At 48.8% G+C, this 18,508-nt stretch overlaps 3 protein-coding genes across 3 annotated transcripts; all 3 read right to left on the minus strand.

The window, feature by feature from the left end:
- Positions 1-6: 6 nt before the first annotated feature.
- Positions 7-4,446, minus strand: plk1 (polo-like kinase 1 (Drosophila)). The gene is made up of 11 exons (XM_062455221.1): positions 3,693-4,446; positions 3,064-3,232; positions 2,795-2,939; positions 2,516-2,609; positions 2,104-2,326; positions 1,945-1,987; positions 1,675-1,775; positions 1,460-1,537; positions 1,157-1,311; positions 856-1,038; positions 7-636 (listed from the first exon to the last, which is right to left on the minus strand). Exons 1-11 carry the CDS (start codon positions 4,053-4,055, stop codon positions 436-438), a joined length of 1,755 nt encoding a protein of 584 aa, XP_062311205.1. The 5' UTR covers positions 4,056-4,446; the 3' UTR covers positions 7-435.
- Positions 4,447-6,839: 2,393 nt separating this feature from the next.
- On the minus strand, positions 6,840-7,971 carry rasd3 (RASD family member 3). The gene has a single exon (XM_062455220.1). It carries the CDS (start codon positions 7,743-7,745, stop codon positions 7,107-7,109), a length of 639 nt encoding a protein of 212 aa, XP_062311204.1. The 5' UTR covers positions 7,746-7,971; the 3' UTR covers positions 6,840-7,106.
- A 5,433-nt stretch (positions 7,972-13,404) lies between these two features.
- On the minus strand, positions 13,405-17,409 carry LOC134015653 (fascin-like). Its single transcript, XM_062455219.1, has 5 exons — positions 16,361-17,409; positions 14,768-14,924; positions 14,485-14,606; positions 14,152-14,322; positions 13,405-13,722 (listed from the first exon to the last, which is right to left on the minus strand). Exons 1-5 carry the CDS (start codon positions 17,187-17,189, stop codon positions 13,517-13,519), a joined length of 1,485 nt encoding a protein of 494 aa, XP_062311203.1. The 5' UTR covers positions 17,190-17,409; the 3' UTR covers positions 13,405-13,516.
- Between the last annotated feature and the right edge of the window lie 1,099 nt (positions 17,410-18,508).

Raw genomic sequence — 18,508 nt, forward strand, 5'->3', positions numbered from 1 at the left:
GGGGGAGCGTGTAACGCATGTAGAAGAGTAGAACACGTATAAAGACAACAGGTGAGAACAGGAGGAACACGCATGTCACATGATAAAGGGGCGGCCAGCTCCTCCACCCTCCCACGCATGGAAACCCCCAGAAGTATTTACAAAACCCACAAAGTTGGTGAACAGCAGGCCACACACCGTAATAAAAAACTTCAATTCTAAACAGACTGTAAATTCATCATCATTTACACCCCCACTTCCTGACTATAAGACATTGTTTTGAAATTGGCGTAATTTACAGGCTTGTGACATCACAACCCCCCCCCCACACACCCAGTCGTCCGATAGGCCTGCGGACAGCAGGAAGTGAGGTAGTGATTGGTTGAGGGGAGTGCCCATTCCCCCCTCCCCTCACCACGATAGGCCGGCTGGGGGCTGCGAGTGCTGTGATTGGCTCTAGCGTGCGGAGGAGGAGGAAGTGGACTTCCCGGCCAGCAGTTTCTCCAGCATCAGTTTGGCGTAGCGCATGCGGCTGGCCAGCTCCTTGCAGCAGCCAAACTCCTCCAGCAGAGACATCCTGTATGTGTGGAACTCCCTCTTCTCATCGATGTAGGTCACCGCCCCCATCAGAGGACACATGATCAGCTTGGTGTGGTCCTGGAGGGAGGAGGGGCACAACATGGAGTTTGGAATCAGGAACTACTGAGCTAAAAGGCTGATGAGTGTTTGTGTTAGATTGAAGTGTATGCGTGTGGTACATCAGTGTTTTCGGGTCCACACGTTCAAAAGAAGGTGGTCGAGAGAGAGGGGGGGGGGGGGGGGGGGGAGTGTGTGTGATGAGACAAATAAAACAGTGAGAGGGAGCGAGCGAGGCACCTGGAAGAAGTTGATCTGCACGGTGCCGTTGGTGAGGTGCAGCACGATGGCGCTCTTGGTCCTGAACCAGTGGCTGAGGTAGGGCAGGCGTGCCAGCTCGTCCCCGTCACGGCGCACCACGTTGGCCCCCGCCTTCACCAGGTGCTCGCTCATGTAGTTACGGAAGTACTTCAGCAGCGTGATCTGGGGGGGATTTAGTCGTTACAGAAAAGGATGAGCTATACAATTTTTTATTTCGATAATATACATTATAAAAAATTAGCAGCAGCCTTAGGCTTCCTCTAGCAATGCTAATGCTAACCTTCTTGGTGAGTGTGGGTGGGTAGGAGCGCACGCTAACGTAGCTCTCAGCAGCCGTCTTGTCGATGTACTGCAGGCTGTCGCCGTCCGCGTACATGATCAGACGCGTGCAGTCGTTAAACAACACGCCCACGCTGTTGTCGCACAGCTGGTAGCCTAAAAATAAAGGTAAGAACACAGCTCAAACACAGGCACACAACTCCCACCTCATTCATTCTTCTAATAACTTCCAATCTCAGCATCATTTACTAGGACGAGGGAGGGTGGAAAGGGAGAAAAAGCAGAAGTGGATGTCCTCTCCTACCCAGGCCGTATTTGTCAGAGTAGTCGACCCACTTGCTGATCCAGAATATGGGGATGCAGGCTGGGTCCTCAGCCTCCTCTGAACACAAACACCCCAAGTCAGACAGGAGCGCACAAGAACAACAACCATCTCCTCAACCACAATATGTACAGATTCTCAGAAGTGTGTGTGCAGCAGGTGCGTTTATTGCGCGTCAGTGGGCGTGCCGTCCTCACCCTGGCGGACGAGCACCCTGTCGGACGGCTTGGAGGCGTTGACGCTGGTGAGCTGCTGTAGCATGTCGCTCAGGTGACAGCTGGTGGGCTCTGGGACCTCTCTGGAACACACACACGCATTAACTTCAGTAAAGCTTGTTTGTTTAGAAGTAAAAGTGTTGTGCCACTGCTGTAACTGGAGATGAATGTGGTATCCAAGCATTCATCCAGTTCTTATTCAATCAGATTACACTTGAAGACCATGTGGGTTGTTCTATGTGTGTGTCTCACCTTTGCAGAGGCTCTTCCTTCTGCTCCACCTTCTCAGTTCCTCCTGGAGAGAGAGAGAGAGAGAATGTGATTGGTCAGATGTGACCAATGGGACAGGAAAAATCTCACCCATCTCCATCCCTCCCCCCAGACCACCCTGTCACGCCCCCTCCTCCCCACCTTTGCTGTTGACGGCTGTGAGCGGCCTGCGCAGGCCGGCCTCCAGGGAGGACGGGGCGATGGAGAAGCGTGGGGGCACGGTGAGGCAGGTGGTGGGCAGCCGCAGGGGCACGTAGCCCCCCGTGAAGAATTCGTCCGCCTGGAGCTCTGCCACGGTGGGCCGCTGGGTGGGCTCAGCGTGCAGCATGCGCTTGATCAGGGAGGATGCCACCGGGTTGATGTGCTGGAGGGGGGGGGGGGGGGGGAGGAACAGAAGAAGGAAGGAGGGAGGGAAAGGGTAAGAGGGAGACGAAAAGGGAGCAAGGAAAGTGGAGATGGAAGGGTGAGTAAGGGGGTGAAGGAAGAGACATTAATGAATCGAACAGAGGATCACTAAAGAGGCTGAAGTGTTGAGTCTGGAGCGTGTTCTCACCCAGGGAATAGTGTAGTTGTTCTTCTTGATGCGGTTGTAGGTCTCCTTCAGGCAGGATGTCTCAAACGGAGGCTTCCCCACCAGCAGAGTGTAGCTGGGGGAGGAGGGGAGAGAGGTTACTGAATGCATGAGCCTTCCGCTCTTCACTACCATGTGTAGCAGAACCTGTGATGTTCGGTCTGGATGTGCATAGTGTGCATTAGGTAGGTGTGTGAGTGAAAGTGTGTGTGTTTGAGAGAGTGAAAGTCAGAGTGTGTGTGTGTGTGTGTCTCCACTTACAGGATGCACCCCAGGGACCAGACATCGACCTCGAAGCTGTGGCCCGTCTTACACAGCACCTCTGGAGCGATGTAGTTAGGAGTCCCACACAGAGTCTTCTTACGCTCTCCGTCAAACTCTATCTTAGTGGCCAGGCCGAAGTCCCCTGGAGGAGAGATGGAGGGAGAAGTTCATTAAAAGACAGCAGGTGTTAGTTTTGAAAAGGTGTGTGTTCCATTTATCCTGTTAGGCATGTGTGTGTGTTCTGGCTGGCAGTGTGTGTGTCATACCTATCTTGACTACCATGTCGTCATTGAGGAAGATGTTGCCCAGTTTCAGGTCACGGTGGATGACCCTGTTGTTGTGCAGGTACTGGCAGCCCTTCAGCAGCTGCAACATGTAATACCGGGCCTCCGGTTCCGTCACCGCCTTCCTTCGTTTGTGCAGTTCCAACAGGGACTGCGACAAAAATACATTTATTGTTTTTTTAAAGGTGATTCAAAACAGTTATTACTCCGTCACATCCAACACGCAAGTTGAGATGAATACACATGCTAGAGGTCGCTAGCGGTGCCCAGAAGTTGTCGCCATGACGCTTGACTAGGCTGAACCTGAAGATTTCAACTTAAATATGGGAGGATACAACATGAAGTTCCATATTTTTGACATTTCAGCGATGGCAATCATAATGACTAGGGAAATATATTTTCATCAAAACACCCTGTTAGACAGACGATCATGGTTTTCAGATTGCTGGAACAAGTTCGCTTGCAATATGAATCTTCGCTCGACTCGACCGTTGGCCTCCCACAACTATCACTCACCACGATAGGAAGTTTAGTGATGTTACTAGCTAGATAACGTTAGCATAGCTTGCATGTTTGCTAGCTACGTCGAAGTACCCAACAGATGTACTTACCCTCCGTCTACAGATTTCCAACACAACGAAAACGAAGTCGTCGTCCTCAAAGAAGCCGTGGAAACCCACGATATGCGGGTCATCGAGGCTCTTGTGAATAGCGATTTCTGAGCTCATCTTTTCTCTCTGGTGTGGCTTGAGAATCATAGATTTCGGAACGACTTTCCCTGCGAAAACTTCTTTTGTGTCCAGATCTGTTATTTCGTAGCATTTTGCAAACCCTCCCTTCCCTAAAAATCTTCCCCTCATGTACCTTTTCATAGTCCGCGGATCCACTAGAATATCTGGAATTTCTTTGAGAGGTGCAGATTTGGGGTCGACGTGTGTCGACGGATTCGCCGGTTTTGCTATTCCTGCACTCATTTTGAAGTAGTAGAGTGCTTCACAACGTCAATGAATACTAATCTACCACGTATAAAACACTATGATGGAAAGTTAAATTACTTAACAGGTTATAGAGATTCGCTGTACTAAGTAGCTAACTAGCTTTAGCGTAATCTTCCACATTCACGGAATTCAAATAAAAACTAAATATCCACAGGTGCAAAAGCTGTCAATCTGAATGCTAAAAAAAGATTCAAGTTTAAAGGTTCAAGATTCAGATGTTTTGACAAAAATACAGTCAAAAACAGCACTAAAAAATACACCGAATCACTTCCCCGCTGCTATTTGCTCGTCCTTCTACAACTGTGACTGGTACAAGTTTAAATGCTGCTCTGTTCGTTAGGAGCGCTTCTGATTGGTGCTCGCGATTTGAATTCCCAGCCAGAGAAGCAAAGCACCCTGGGAGGATATGCCAAAATGCAGCCAATCCCAAACCGGGAAGGCCAGATATGCGTAGGTGATTGGTGTATAATCCTCCTGCAATTTCCCCAAACAAATGCATTTTGGGAATTTGAGTTTTTCAATTACATGCTGCGCACCGGAGAAAAACATGGTGGTAATAATAAATAAAAAAAGCACTTTCCCTGAACTTTCATCAGCAACACTTAAGCCATGTTTAACAATGTTACGTGTGACGTAGCGCTTAATCTCTTATTTGTATATTGAATTTTGTTTCTTATATGTTTTATTATTAGTTTTAGAATATCCTACACATGCGGAGAGGGGTGGGTTAGCAAAGATAGAAATGGAGAAAATAATAAAGTGTAGATGATGAAGAAGAGAGAGGGTTAGGGAGAGAAGAGAGATAGGGAACTTTAAGCACTCATAAGCACACATTAGATATCTGGGTCTTTAGCCTCTGGCTGCCCTTCAGTCTGTTATCAGCTCCCAGTCTCCCCTACACACACACACACATTCACGCACACACAAACACACACTCAGACCCACACACACGTGTGTGGGAAGAAACAACTAAACAGCAGAGGTTGTTTTTCTGCAGAACGTGTTGCTTGCGGAGGTCAACCCTTGTTTGCGTCTGACGCTGTGAATACCCAAAGGTCCAGTGACAGTTTCCCTCAGTTGGTTTGGTACGTTTGTCAGGTCTACGTGTGTCTCAGTGAGTCATGACGTTTTGTTGACAAAAATAATCTTGGCAATCTACATGCACAGCATCTGACAACATAGTGAAATACTATAAGGATAAAATAACAATAAACTGCAGTTTCATTTGTGTGTGTGTGCAGTGTGTGAGCACGTGCACTGAAACACACGTGAGAGCACACGCCTTAGTTTATCAGTGAGTCAAGATTTCAGCTTTATGTTTGTGTGTGTTTGTGTGTGTGCCTATATGGCCATTGTTACTGGATCGTTGGTTTTTCGATCCCTTGCCTATTCACCATCTCACGACCGCCACCCCCCATCTCCTCCACCTCCCATCTCCTCCCCCCCTCCACTCCCCCCCCCATCTCCTCCCCCCTCCACTCCTCCTTAGACTTTTTTCTCTGTCAGCTCTGAATTACCAATTCATAAACTACCAATGAACCCCATTCATGTTGTCTCTTTGCTCTCTCTCTCCCCCCTCTCTCTTTCTCTCTCTCCCTGCCTGTGGTGTATTTTTAAGCATCGTTTGGTAGTTCCAGGTTAATTATAGAGCAGAAAGTGGGATGAGAGTAGAACCGGATGAGAGGAAGAGGTGGAGGACTGGAGGTTTTGTCTGTTGGTGTTTTCCTGGATATTTATATCCCTTTTATGTCATTAGCACATTCATTGCCATGAGATTATCATAATAATCCTGTTTCATAATAACAGAAGAGCCTGGGGTTATTTTGATGCTCACTAACATGCTCACGACTGACAGAAGGGTGTGTGTGTGCAGGTGTGTGGATATGTGTGTGTATGTGGTTGTGTGGATGTGTGTGTGTGGATGTGTGTGTGTGGATGTGATTGTGTGGATGTGTGTGTGTGGATGTGATTGTGTGGATATGTGTGTGTGGATGTGTGGATATGTGTGTGGATGTGATTGTGTGAATATGTGTGTGTATGTGGTTGTGTGGATATGTGTGTGTGGATGTGTGTGTGGATGTGTGGATATGTGTGTGGATGTGATTGTGTGAATATGTGTGTGTATGTGGTTGTGTGGATATGTGTGTGTGGATGTGTGTGTGTGGATGTGTGGATATGTGTGTGGATGTGATTGTGTGGATGTGTGTGTGGATGTGATTTTGTGGATATGTGTGTGGATGTGATTGTGTGGATATGTGTGTGGATGTGGTTGTGTGGATGTGTGTGTGTGGATGTGTGTGCATATGTATATGGGGGCAGATATTCATGTACTTATCAGTCTGTGATGTAAGCCAGCTGGGCAGTGCTGTCTCTCCTCTCCTTTGTGTCAACATACAAAGGTCATGGCCTTCATATAACATTCTCTAATATCCGGCAATCAATCCAGCCCATCAGTCAACACTGCTATCTGGGACCACAACTTTGTCTGACTGGCCTAACTAGTACCTTGACGTCTAACTAGGCCCTATACTTTGGTGAGTTTTAGAACCCTAAATAGTTCTCCCCGAAAATTATTGTATGTGGAACTGTACTGACCTGAAAGGTATCAAGTCCTTCTTTTCTAGAAGGTTCTACTGTTCTAGAAGCTGAGCTGTCTCCCAACTCCACGTTGCAGGGACCGGTGCAATGACAAGAACCGAACAACCTTATGATCAACTTGATCTATTCTTGATTTATTCATAATTAAAACACATAAACCAACACTGTTCGACTAATACCATGAGAGAGAACCAGAGGAATAGTTCAAATCCCCCCCCCCATTTTATTTTACTACACTACCCAGAATTCCCTGCGTGTCAAGCGGACACCTCAGTTTGGCTGCTCCTCTCTTTACATACATAAAAATTAAATAAAAAATGAATTCTGACACAGGGTTTGAATAGAGGGAGGAAGAACCTGTACATGAGCAAACCAGCTGCTCTGAGAGAGGGAGAGGGAGAGAGAGACAGAGGGAGAGACAGAGAGACATTAGGAGAGGATACAGCTGTTGTTCTTTTTCAGAGGAGGTCTCTTTTTAGGGCTCTCGCGGGGTACAGTCTCTCGTCGCCTGCGCAACGCGGGGCTCAGTTGTGACGGTAGGTTCACCTGCTGCAACAGAGCACGGAACACCCCGACCGCATTCTCCCCGGTGCGCGCGGAAGCCTCTACGAAGCTCGCGTTCCACTCCAGCTCAACCATAGCCATGATTTCCGCTGTTGGTAGCGCGCGCCCCTCGCACTCCATCAGATCCGCCTTGTTGCCAACCACGGTGATGGGCGTGCTGCACTTGCCGCCTTTCAGTTCCAAGATCTCCTCGCGGAGCCTCCGCACCTCCTCAAGCGACCCGGGATCGTCCACTGCGTAAACTAACACAAAAGCGTCACTGTGGCGGATACAAAGCTCGCGCATAGCAGGGAAGGAGTAGCTGCCGCTAGTGTCCAGAATCTCGAGGCGCACTTTCCCAGCCCCGGTGTCGTACTCCAGCGCGTGCAGTTCCTCTACCGTGCGGGTGTATTTGTGCTCGAAGCGGTCATGCAGGAACCGAAGGATGAGCGAGGTCTTTCCGACCCCTGCCGCCCCGAGGAACACCAACCGGACAGTGCTGCTCCCGCACACCGCCAGAGACATCACCGTGACGTGAAGAAAATACTGAAGAAAATAAAACGGCTCTGTCTGTTATAGATGTTTAAAGTTAGCAAAGTTGTTTAACCAGCCTGTTAAATATCACTTGGACTGCTCTCTGTTGAGGACGCAAGACGGTGACGTCTCTGGTCCTCTCGTGCAACAGGTGGATGATATCGTTGGTGTGTTCGGGCTTCCTGAATTTATAGCTACCCAGGTCGACTCCTCCCACCCCAGTACAGTATCAGAAAGAGAGAAAGAGAGATAGAGTAAACCACAGGAACCAAACGCACGTGTCTCCAAAACTGGAGGTGTGGCAATTTGCAGTAACCCCCACTCTCCAAGTTTATGATGGAAATGTAGTATTTAGACGGCCATTGTGTAAGTAGAATTGAATGCAATATATCAGATGAGAATTCATTTTAGATCATTCCATTGCAAAGAACGGGAACAGGTTAGTGAGAGGAGAGACAGGTTAGTGAGAGGAGACTGTTTAATAAGAGGGCTGAATGTGTACCAGACCTGTCAGAGAAAGGTCAACAAGGGATGTACCCTCTATGATGAGTGTGTTCTCTAGGATGTACAGGACACACACACACATACATACACACACCAGTGAAGGATGTTCCATGGTAATTAGGCTTCTGGTTTCTTGGGAAGACCAGAAACACAAAACTAGGTGTGGGAGGACACGCACACACACACACATGCAGACACGCACACACATGCAGACACACACACACATGATGTGATAACAGATCCATGTTGACCTGATTGTGTCAACAGAGGTCCAGACACTCCAGCTTGTCAGAGGCCCACACCCATGTTGGATGAGGAGGAACCATGACACACGCATACGCACACAGGCACATGCACGTGCACACACACACTCATTATCTCTCTGTCCTTCTCATTGCTGTGCTCTTTGCATATCAGCACGGGTCATCTCCTCCATAGCCATCTGGGTCAGGGGAGCAGCGGCTTGGACTGACCCCAGACAGGGAGGCTGATCTTGGGGCAGCTGGATACTCCAGCTGGGGGTCTTTGGAGGCCGGGCCTGGAACTCTGGAGGGGACGGCAATCTGTCTCGGTCTCTCTTTGTCTCTTGAGTATGTGTGTGTGAGGGTGTGTGCATAAGTATGTGCATGTGTGTGTGTGTTTGGCCATTCTCTCTTTCTCTCCCTTCATTGCTTTTTACTTGAAGGTCAAGAGCTTTCCTGTTTGTCAAAGAAAGGGAAAGAGGGAGGGAGGAGAGAGAGAGAGATAGAGAGAGAGAGAGAGAGAGAGAGAGGGAGGGAGGGGAGGGGAGGGGAGGGGAGGGGAGGGAGGGAGAGAGAGAGAGAGAGAGAGAGAGAGAGGGAGGGAGGGAGGGGAGGAGAGAGATATAAGGCAGGAGTCAGTGAAGGAGAAAAAGAGAGGGAGGGAGGGAGGGAGGGGAAAGAGAGAGAGAGATAAGGCAGGAGTCATTGAAGGAGAAAAAGAGAGGCACAGACAGAGAAAGAGAAAGGTACAACGTTTCACACCTCAATCACGATTCAGATGGGAGACAATAACAGCAGCAACAAAAACATCCACAACAATCCTCCTGTCCTGTCCTCCCCTCTCCTGATTGGCTGGTAAACTGCACCTGGTGGTGAAGGTCATACTGGCCACCAGGGGGCAGCAGAGGAGCACAGAGCTCCTAACAACACTATCTTTCACTTTATTCCCCCCCCTCCTCTTTCTCTCTCTTTCCCTTTCCTCCCCTCCCTTTCTCTCCGTCTCTCTCCCTTTCCTCCACTCCCTCTCTCTCCCTTTCCTCCCCTCCCTTTCTCTCTCTATCCCTCCCCCCCTCTCTTTCTCTCTCGTTCTCCACCGCCCAACCCTGTTCTCTCCCTGATGATGTCATATCCAGTTGGCCTCTGAGGTGAACATTCCACAACATTTTCAGCCACATTTTGTCTGTTCCTCTTTTTTTTAACTCTCATCTCTCCCTCCTCCCTCACCCTCTCCCTTTTCCATATCTCCCACCCTCCATCCCTCTATCCATCCCTCACCCTCTCCTCTTTCCATCTCTCCCAACCCCTCACCCTCCCTCCCTCCCTCCACCCTCCTCTGGTGCCGTGTTAGTGGGCAGGGTTACATAACCTGGCCTACTTCCTCACCCTCCCTTTCTCTCATCCTCTTTTTCTCTCATCCTTTCTTTCTCCTTTCTTCCCCCTCACTTCTTTCTGTCTCTGTTCCATTCTCTCTCTCTCTCAGTCTCTCTCTCTCTTTCATGTTCTCTTTCTTTCTGTTAGTCAGTCAAACTCTTTGGAGAGGACCCACACACACTTGCATGCATGCACACACACACACACACACACTCTCTCTCACACACGCACAGCCTCCTGCCAAAATAAATCTGCTGCCCCACTTTCCCAGGGTCACATACACACAGATCACTGTTTTCCTCACACACCCTCTACACTGCCTCTACATCTCTCTCTCTCTCCCTCTCTCCCTCTCTCTCTCTCCCTCTCTCTCTCTCTCTCCCTCTCTCTCTCTCTCTCTCTCTCTCTCTCTCTCTATGTCTCTCTCTCCAGCTTCTTCTGTGTTCTAACTGCTTTTCGGCATGACAGTTATCAGCCTGCCTCAGTCATCTGGCACACATTAACACACCCCACACACCACACACTCACAAACACACACACCACACCACACACACACACACATTCACACACACATGCACCACACACACTCACTAACACCACACACACACTCACACATACACTCACTAACACCACACACACACTCACACACACACTCACTAACACCACACACACACTCACACACACACTCACTAACACCACACACACACTCACACACATACTCACTAACACCACACACACACACACATCTTTTGTTTCTGTCAGGAGTCCTGTTTGACTTGATCCTTTCTTATCTGCTTATCTTTGATTAATACTGTCTAGGTCTTAATGTCTGTGTATGTGTGTGTGACCACATTTGAAGACCCTTTAATCATTTCACATCACATGTTCCTCCCATCACAAAGGTCCCGATTCACAAGCGTCTAATTCATGTGTGTGCGTGTGTTTGATTGTGTGTCTATTTGACTTTTAGAGTTTGAATGTGTGTGCATGCAGCTGTGTGTATGTGTGTGAAATGTTTCTGTATGTCTATGTAAGTGTGTGTGTCTGCATGTCTGTGTGTGTATTCCTTTCAACCCCACCCACCACCACCACAAACCCAAACCCTGGTATTATCCAGCTGTTGTTCCTATGGCAACCCTGTTGCTGGCGGAGACCAGCCACAGACCATGAATAGACGTCTGTTAGACAGACCAACCCCGGGAGTGTGTGTGTGTGTATGAGAGTGTGTTTGAGAGAGAGAGAGAGTGTTCATATCATGTGCTTTCTAAGACTTTCTTCCAGCCCCAGTATATTGGGTTATGTTGACCTGATGCTGTTCTGTACTGTCGACCCAGAGATATTCCCCTCTAGACTGAGTCCCCTCCTCTCCCCTCCTCGTGTTTCTGTCTGTCTGTATTGTCTATGCCTTTCAAAACTTTTTTCGAAATAATTTTTTCAGCAGAGTATAATAGAGTACAGTAGAGTTATCAAGTCTTCAAAAGAAAAATCCAAACCTTTTTTATAAAACTTTCTTAGATTTAGTTTTCTCTAACGTTTTAAAAGTTATTTTTGAATTTATTTTGTAAAAACTTTTTTCAATAAGAGAAAAAGATTTAAGATAAGATTTAGTCGAGAGAGAATTGTGCGTTTGTGTGACTGTGTGAGTCAGCGATGTACAGCTGGCTAGTGGTGAACTGACGGTTGGCACAGCAACATCAAGAAGCAGCAGGACTGGTCAGCTGCTGCCGTCAATCAAGATCTAGCTACAGCAGGACAAATAAAATAGAAAAGCTTTTCATTTTCCACTGTCAACAGACAAAACTTTATTTGGAGTTTTGGACTGAATGGATTCAGTTCCAAATCCTCTTTTTAACTGTAACATAGTTTGCTTTTATTTGTTTGCCCCTCAAAAGATGTTCAGACACATACACAGAAACTGGATCTCAATGATTTATCTCCCAGGCTACAATTCTCTCATAGTTGAACTATCTGCTGATTGGCTAAAGAAATCTGTTGACTTCTTAAAGTTGAAGTGTAACAAAACAATCTTTTAAATATGCATGGAATCATTAAAACACATAATTCATTCTATTCCAAACAAGGCACAGCCTGAACCAATAACATTTCCCCTTAGTGCACATGGAGGACCAATAGGAGCCCTCGGTCTTGGACTACACCTAAAAGTTTCATCTCTACAAAAATGTGCTTGTCATCATGGACAGGATCCCACAGGCACACCAATCCTACATTCTAGAACTCTAGTCTGTCCCCAAACTACTGCACTGTGACCTCAGAATGACAGAGAGAGGGGGGGAGACAGAGAAAGAGAGAGAGAGGGGGGGAGACAGAGAAAGAGAGAGGGGGGGAGACAGAGAAAGAGGGGGAGACAGAGAAAGAGAGAGAGGGGGGGAGAGAGAAAGAGGGGGGGAGACAGAGAAAGAGAGAGGGGGGGGGGGAGAAATAGTTGATTTGGCAACATTTACAATTGTATTTCATGTCAATAAAGCCTTTTCTGAAGTGAGAAAGAGAGATGAAGTGCATGACAAGACAGTTTCAGAGTGTGTCATCATGTATACGTGTGTGCAAGTATGATGGCTCTGACACACTCGTGACCTAACTGGGCCAGATGCAGACACACTCAACCTAACTGGATCACGTCCATGTTTTTCCTTCCTTCCTTCCTTCCTTCCTACCTCCCTCACACCCTCCCTCTACACTTCCCTCCCCTCCTCCCTTTCTTCTGTCCATGCTTCCTCCACCCCCCAAACACACATGCATAGGAGACAAGTGAAGGGAGCTAGGAAAGGGAGCTAGGAGAGGGAACAGAGAACAGACTGGGAACTGGGTTAAACCTGCTCCTCTGTCTCTGTGGAGACCTGGTCCCATTTCCACCACTCAGCACCTTGACTGACCTGGTCCCATTTCCACCACTCAGCACCTTGACTGACCTGGTCCCATTTCCACCACTCAGCACCTTGACTGACCTGGTCCCATTTCCACCACTCAGCACCTTGACTGACCTGGTCCCATTTCCACCAACACACAAGTGAGGCTTCTTTCAACCTCCTGGCTGTCAGACCCAGAGTCTCTCTGCTCATACGATCTGTCGTCTAATCCTAAAGCTTAATCTGTAATCTCAGCAAACACCATGAAAGGCCTCCATCTTTGAGGGCCAGATTATCCAGTTCTAACTCCCATTGAGAGGAGATGATGAACGACAGTTAGCCAGAAACAACCAACTCTAATCCTGTCTGTCCTAACCCAGACCCTAACCTAGTCCTGTCCTAGTCCCTAACCCGGACCCTAAACTAACCCCCAAGTCCTAGACAGACGTCTCCAGTTCAAATGATTTCCAGTTTTCAACACTGAGATGACACAGTAACAAAGCAAGGGGACTGGGGACACATTATCACGTTGCACCAGTATGATAAGGGGGAGCCATTTAGGCGTTACTCCAGTATTACAAAAGGTAGGAACCCAGTTTCCCAATTAAAGGATTCCAATAACAATTCCAGACACCCAAAAGACACATCCAGTTTCTGGAACACATTTAGAATCTCTTTCGCTTTTCAACACACACACACACACACAGACACACACACACAGTCACACACACACACACGGACACACACAGACACCCTGTGTCTGGCTCCTGGCTGCAGTAGCTCAGTACTCCCACAGGGTGGCGCTCTCCAGTGTGTCGGCGTTGGCCTTCAGGACGCCGGCGTGGTCGCCCCTCAGGTAGCGCCCCCCAGCCGCGCGCACCGCCATCTTGTTGTAGTCGCAGAACTCAAACAGGAAGTGGATGGGCGTGGCACTGCTGGACACCACGGCAGCTTCCTCTCCAACACACCAATACTTCCCCTGGGAGTCTGGAACCAACCAATGAGAGGTGAGTACTGGGAATGGACCAATGAGAGGTGAGTACTGGGAATGGACCAATGAGAGGTGAGTACTGGGAATGGACCAATGAGAGGTGAGTACTGGGAATGGACCAATGAGAGGTGAGTACTGGGAATGGACCAATGAGAGGTGAGTACTGGGAATGGACCAATGAGAGGTGAGTACTGGGAATGGACCAATGAGAGGTGAGTACTGGGAATGGACCAATGAGAGGTGACTATCGGTCCAGTTTGCAAATACATCATGAAGACGACATTTTCCTAGCGTGGACTTAGTAGACATTAAGGAATACAGTGCAACATAGCATAGAACACACACAGGTGGTGTTTATGGGAGCATGCGCACTGAGCATAACACACACCCACACACTCACCCAGAGGTGACATACACACACACACCTTTCAGGGCGTAGGCTCCGTTGTGGAACTCCAGCTGGAAGACGTCGTAGGAGGCGCGGTTAGAATCCAGCGTTGCCATGCCAACCTTGCGGCACCCAATGAAGCCGTGCTCTCCGCGGAGGACAATGATTGGACGGTTTATCAGCTTCATCAGGAACTGTTCTGCGTCCCCTGGAGAGGACACACACACACAAAGGGATTGTCTTTTGTCTTACATCCCTTCCAAAAGGATCTGTTGACATCCAACAAAAGCAACAATAACAATAAAAAAATTACTATAAAAACAAAACAAAAAAAGATTTTCGGGCCGGTATCCGTGGCAACCGCGCTGACCTGCATTATCCACAGTAGCGGCCAGCTGACCGTTCTTCTTGGCGCTGATGAACTTCCCATTGGCTGCCCTCAGAGAGACACGCCCCTCTCTCCACTCCAGATCAAAATGACTGTTAGCAGACCTGAAGGACAGGGAGAGAGAAAGAGAGAATGTATCTGTATGTGTGTGTATGTGTGTGTGTGTATGTGTGTGTGTATCTCTGTGTGTGTGTGTATGTATCTGTGTGTGTGTCTGTGTGTGTCTGTGCGTGTGTGTGTATCTCTGTGTGTGTGTGTGTCTCACTTGGTGGAGGCAGTGCACTGCAGTCCTCCAGTAGCTGTCAGGGTCCAGTACTTCCCTGCAGCCGTCCGGAACGCACACTTCCTGTTTTCACGACTCATCTCCAGCTGGAACACTTCCTGGTCTCCTTCCTCATCCTGATTGGCAGAGAGGTCCATGCCTGACAAGTGGGATGGGCTTGTTAGTATACTGATCTACAAACATCCTGCTATAAAATTATGTTATGAAGACATTAAAGCTATTGAATTTGACTAGATTTGACGTGAGCTGATTTAGACTAAAGTTACCATAAAACAGAGGAGAATATTGGATCAAAGGATGTGATAATCGAACGTAATCAGATGGAGAAAACATCCTCTAGTCTACACCATGTGAAGGGTTAACTAGTGTGTGTGTGGGTGTCCTGTGCATCACTAATGTCTTTGATGTATAGGGGAAAAGTGGCAGATAATGCACTCAGTTAATGACAAGAGATATGGTCCTCAGAGGAGCTACACACACACACACATATACACACACACACAGATCAGTCCTGGTCTAAAAGCCACACTTCCTCTAAAGTGGGTCTCCGCCCCCCCCCCTCACCCTTTGTCCTCTATCTCTCCTCTTCTCCAGTTTCCTCAGTCTGTCTCCGTCTATCTGTTCCTGCATCTCTGTCTCTCTGCTCCTCTCATCCCCTCTTCCCTCTCCTCTCTTCAGGGTTCTAGAACAGTGCAGTGTTCCAGAACATTGCAGAGTTCTAGACCATTGAAATGTTCCAGACCGACCCCTCTATCCCCTCTACCCCTTTTGTATCTTTCACCCTCTCATTCTGTCTCTCTATCTCTGTCTTTCTATCTATCTATCTCTCTATCTACTATCTCTATCTAGCTTTCTTTGCCCTCTCGCTCTCTCTTTTTCTCTCTCTACCCTGTCTGGTGTCTCATTTGAACAGCATTCTCTGAAATTAGCTGCAGTATGTTATTTTTACCCTCTCCTTCACACACACTGAAAAGTAGACGCATACCCACACAGACATTTAACAGGGACTGGCCACAACAGAAAGATAGAATTTCTGCTGAGAAATGTTCAGCACATGGGGGGGCACAAACAGAGAGAGAGAGAGAGAGAGAGAGAGAGAGAGAGAGAGAGAGAGAGAGAGAGAGAGAGAGAGAGAGAGAGAGAGAGAGAGAGAGAGAGAGAGAACTAGAGAAGGGGAGAAGGAGATACAACAAAGTGAGAAAGAGAGAAGGGGACATAGTGAGACTGAGGGGAAACAGAGAATGAGAAAAAGGAGGGAGGGAGGAGAGGGGAGAGAGAGAGGGAGGGAGGGAGCTGATGAGAACCACATGCTGCAGGGTGGGAGGAGGGGGGGAAGAGGGGGGGACAAGTCATCAATCTGTGGAAGAAGAAAAGAGAGAGGGAGTCTCTAATCTGACCCAGTCTGAGCAGCTAATACACAAACTCACACACAGACACACACTCTCTCATAGACACACACACTAATCCCCTGTGCCGCCGACTGCTCTGCTTCAGCTGTGATAACGTCACCAGTTTAACCAACTTTTCAGAAGACCATGACAAGACATTCATTTTGTTTAACTCTGAGAGCCTTACCCTGTCTCGTGGAGACGTTCTTCTCGTTCCCCACGGTGAGCACGACCTGCGCGTGGCTGCGCTCCAGGGCGAACAGCTCGTCCTTTCCAACCCGTGCGCTCTTACCGGACTTCATGGTACCAGTGGGCCCGGAAGGCGCAAGGTACCGGCCGTTACAGTCCCGAAAAGCCACTTTTCCCGAGCGAAACTCCAACATGTAACCGGTGTCTTTGTCCGGTTTACCGACCAGGCTGCCGTCGTTACGGAGGAACCGGTTATCAGAGGTCTCCAGGTGGTAGCGCTGGTCCCGGTACACGAGGGTTACCAAGGAATCCACCCCCCACGGGACGTCGCGGTCTATGGCCATTTCCTCGCGCTCGCCCGCCACACTAAGATGGGCGTACCGTTTGCGCGCAAGGCTGTACAGGTTGACCTGGGGGTGCATGGCCAGGTGCACGCTCCATATCTCTGCAGATGTTACCGTCTGAGCAAAGCAGGTGATCCGGTCCTCGCTGCCGCCCAGGTAGCGCCCGTGCGGCTCGGACTGCAGGGACCACCGCCCGTCGTCGTGCGCGATGATGACAAAACGACAGTCTGGGCCGCGCGCCTCACATTCGCCGGTTACGTTCCCGTCTTTGTCTGTTGCTAGGTACCGACCCAGGTGGGACCGGAGGAAGACAGCGTTGCCGTCCTCTCCAGTCTGCTCGAGCGTCCAAATCTGCTTCTTCTTGAGGCTCGTGGCAGAGGCGTTGATTTTAAAACCAAACGTCTCCGCTGTTAGATATTTCCCTCCGCCGTTAATGAGCCCGAGCTGGATTTGCAGCAGATCACCGGCCCCGTTAGCAGACATCTTCACCGTCCGTCCGTGTCCTGTCCAAAGAGAGAGTGAGAAAATGGTTGTGTGTGAGCGAGCGGTCCGTCGGTTTGAGATAAGGCTACCCTAGCGTATGTGCACGCGCGCGCGAATCTATGTAAGCGAGCGTATCAGAATGTTTCTGGTGTGCAGTGATGCTTGCAACTTGGCACGCGGTAACAAACTGTCCCTGTTGCGGATTCCGGACAGCCTCGCGCTGCAGCCTCACCGGGGAGGGATTTATGCCGGGGGCGGGAGTGATGTCATGAAGGGGCACGAGGACACGCCTAGCGATTTGGGAACGAAAACTGCAGTACTGTACACACACACAGAACACCACCTGCATGCAATATGACCCAAACAGTATCACAAGTCATCAGACCTGCTTTGGACAAAGTCTGTTGACACAACTACGACCTCAGTACAATAGATAGATATGTAAATAGATACACAGTAAATAGTGCTAGATAGATAGATGGATAGACTAATTGATTGGCATTGACTGCACACATATAGACAGGCATAGAGAGAGAGAGAGAGAGAGAGAGAGAGAGAGAGAGAGAGAGAGAGAGAGAGAGAGAGAGTGTATCTAATTGAGGTATGATCATCTCCTATTCTGCATGGTTAGAGTCATTCAGCAGCTGACACACAAGTCATTGTCCTCAGAGAGAGAGAGAGAGAGAGAGAGAGAGAGAGAGAGAGAGAGAGAGAGAGAGAGAGAGAGAGGGAGTGAAAGAAAGAGAGAGATAGAAAGAAAGAAAGAAGTACAGTAAAGTGTGTGATCCAGAATGATGGGGAGAAAGAGAGAGAGAAGAAGGGAGGGGAGGGAGAGATGGAGAGAAAGAAAGGGTGGGGAAGGGATGAGAGAGAGAGAGAGAGAGAGAGAGAGAGAGAGAGAGAGAGAGAGAGGAGAGAGAGGGGGGTGGGGGGGAGGGAGGGAAGCATTGTGGGTAGAGAGGCAGCCAACCAATGGCGAGACAGAGTTTTTTTGATGAAGACAGGCACGTTGGCAACAGATGTTGCCATGGAGACAGACTCATCTTGTCGTCTGCAAAAAGATGCACAGGACGCTGAAGGGGATCACAGCCCTGTCACCTCCGTCCTGACAACAGCTAACCATGAGACCAAGGAGGACCAGCACCACCTGGGGCCTTGGACCCTGTTCATCTCTCTCTCTCTCTCTCTCTCTCTCTCTCTCTCTCTCTTTATATGTCTTTCTCTCTCAGCAATCGACCCTGAAGAATTGTTTTCTAGTGTTCTCTAACTCCATGAATCTAATGAGCGAAACAGCAGAGCACTCTGGGACATTGAGTGTG

Source organism: Osmerus eperlanus, unplaced genomic scaffold (assembly GCF_963692335.1).
Source record: "Osmerus eperlanus unplaced genomic scaffold, fOsmEpe2.1 SCAFFOLD_566, whole genome shotgun sequence".
In the NCBI taxonomy this organism is placed as follows: domain Eukaryota; kingdom Metazoa; phylum Chordata; class Actinopteri; order Osmeriformes; family Osmeridae; genus Osmerus; species Osmerus eperlanus.

Coding starts and splice junctions, on each gene's coding strand:
- plk1 (XM_062455221.1), bottom strand. CDS start 4,055: ATGAGTGCAGGAATAGCAAAACCGGCGAATCCGTCGACACACGTCGAC. Junction 2,610..2,794: donor TGGTCCCTGGGGTGCATCCT/GTAAGTGGAGAC, acceptor CTCCTCCCCCAG/CTACACTCTGCTGGTGGGGA. Junction 637..855: donor TGCAGATCAACTTCTTCCAG/GTGCCTCGCTCG, acceptor TCCTCCCTCCAG/GACCACACCAAGCTGATCAT.
- rasd3 (XM_062455220.1), bottom strand. CDS start 7,745: ATGTCTCTGGCGGTGTGCGGGAGCAGCACTGTCCGGTTGGTGTTCCTC.
- LOC134015653 (XM_062455219.1), bottom strand. CDS start 17,189: ATGTCTGCTAACGGGGCCGGTGATCTGCTGCAAATCCAGCTCGGGCTC. Junction 14,925..16,360: donor GAACGTCTCCACGAGACAGG/GTAAGGCTCTCA, acceptor CCCACTTGTCAG/GCATGGACCTCTCTGCCAAT. Junction 13,723..14,151: donor CGGAGCCTACGCCCTGAAAG/GTGTGTGTGTGT, acceptor GGTTGGTTCCAG/ACTCCCAGGGGAAGTATTGG.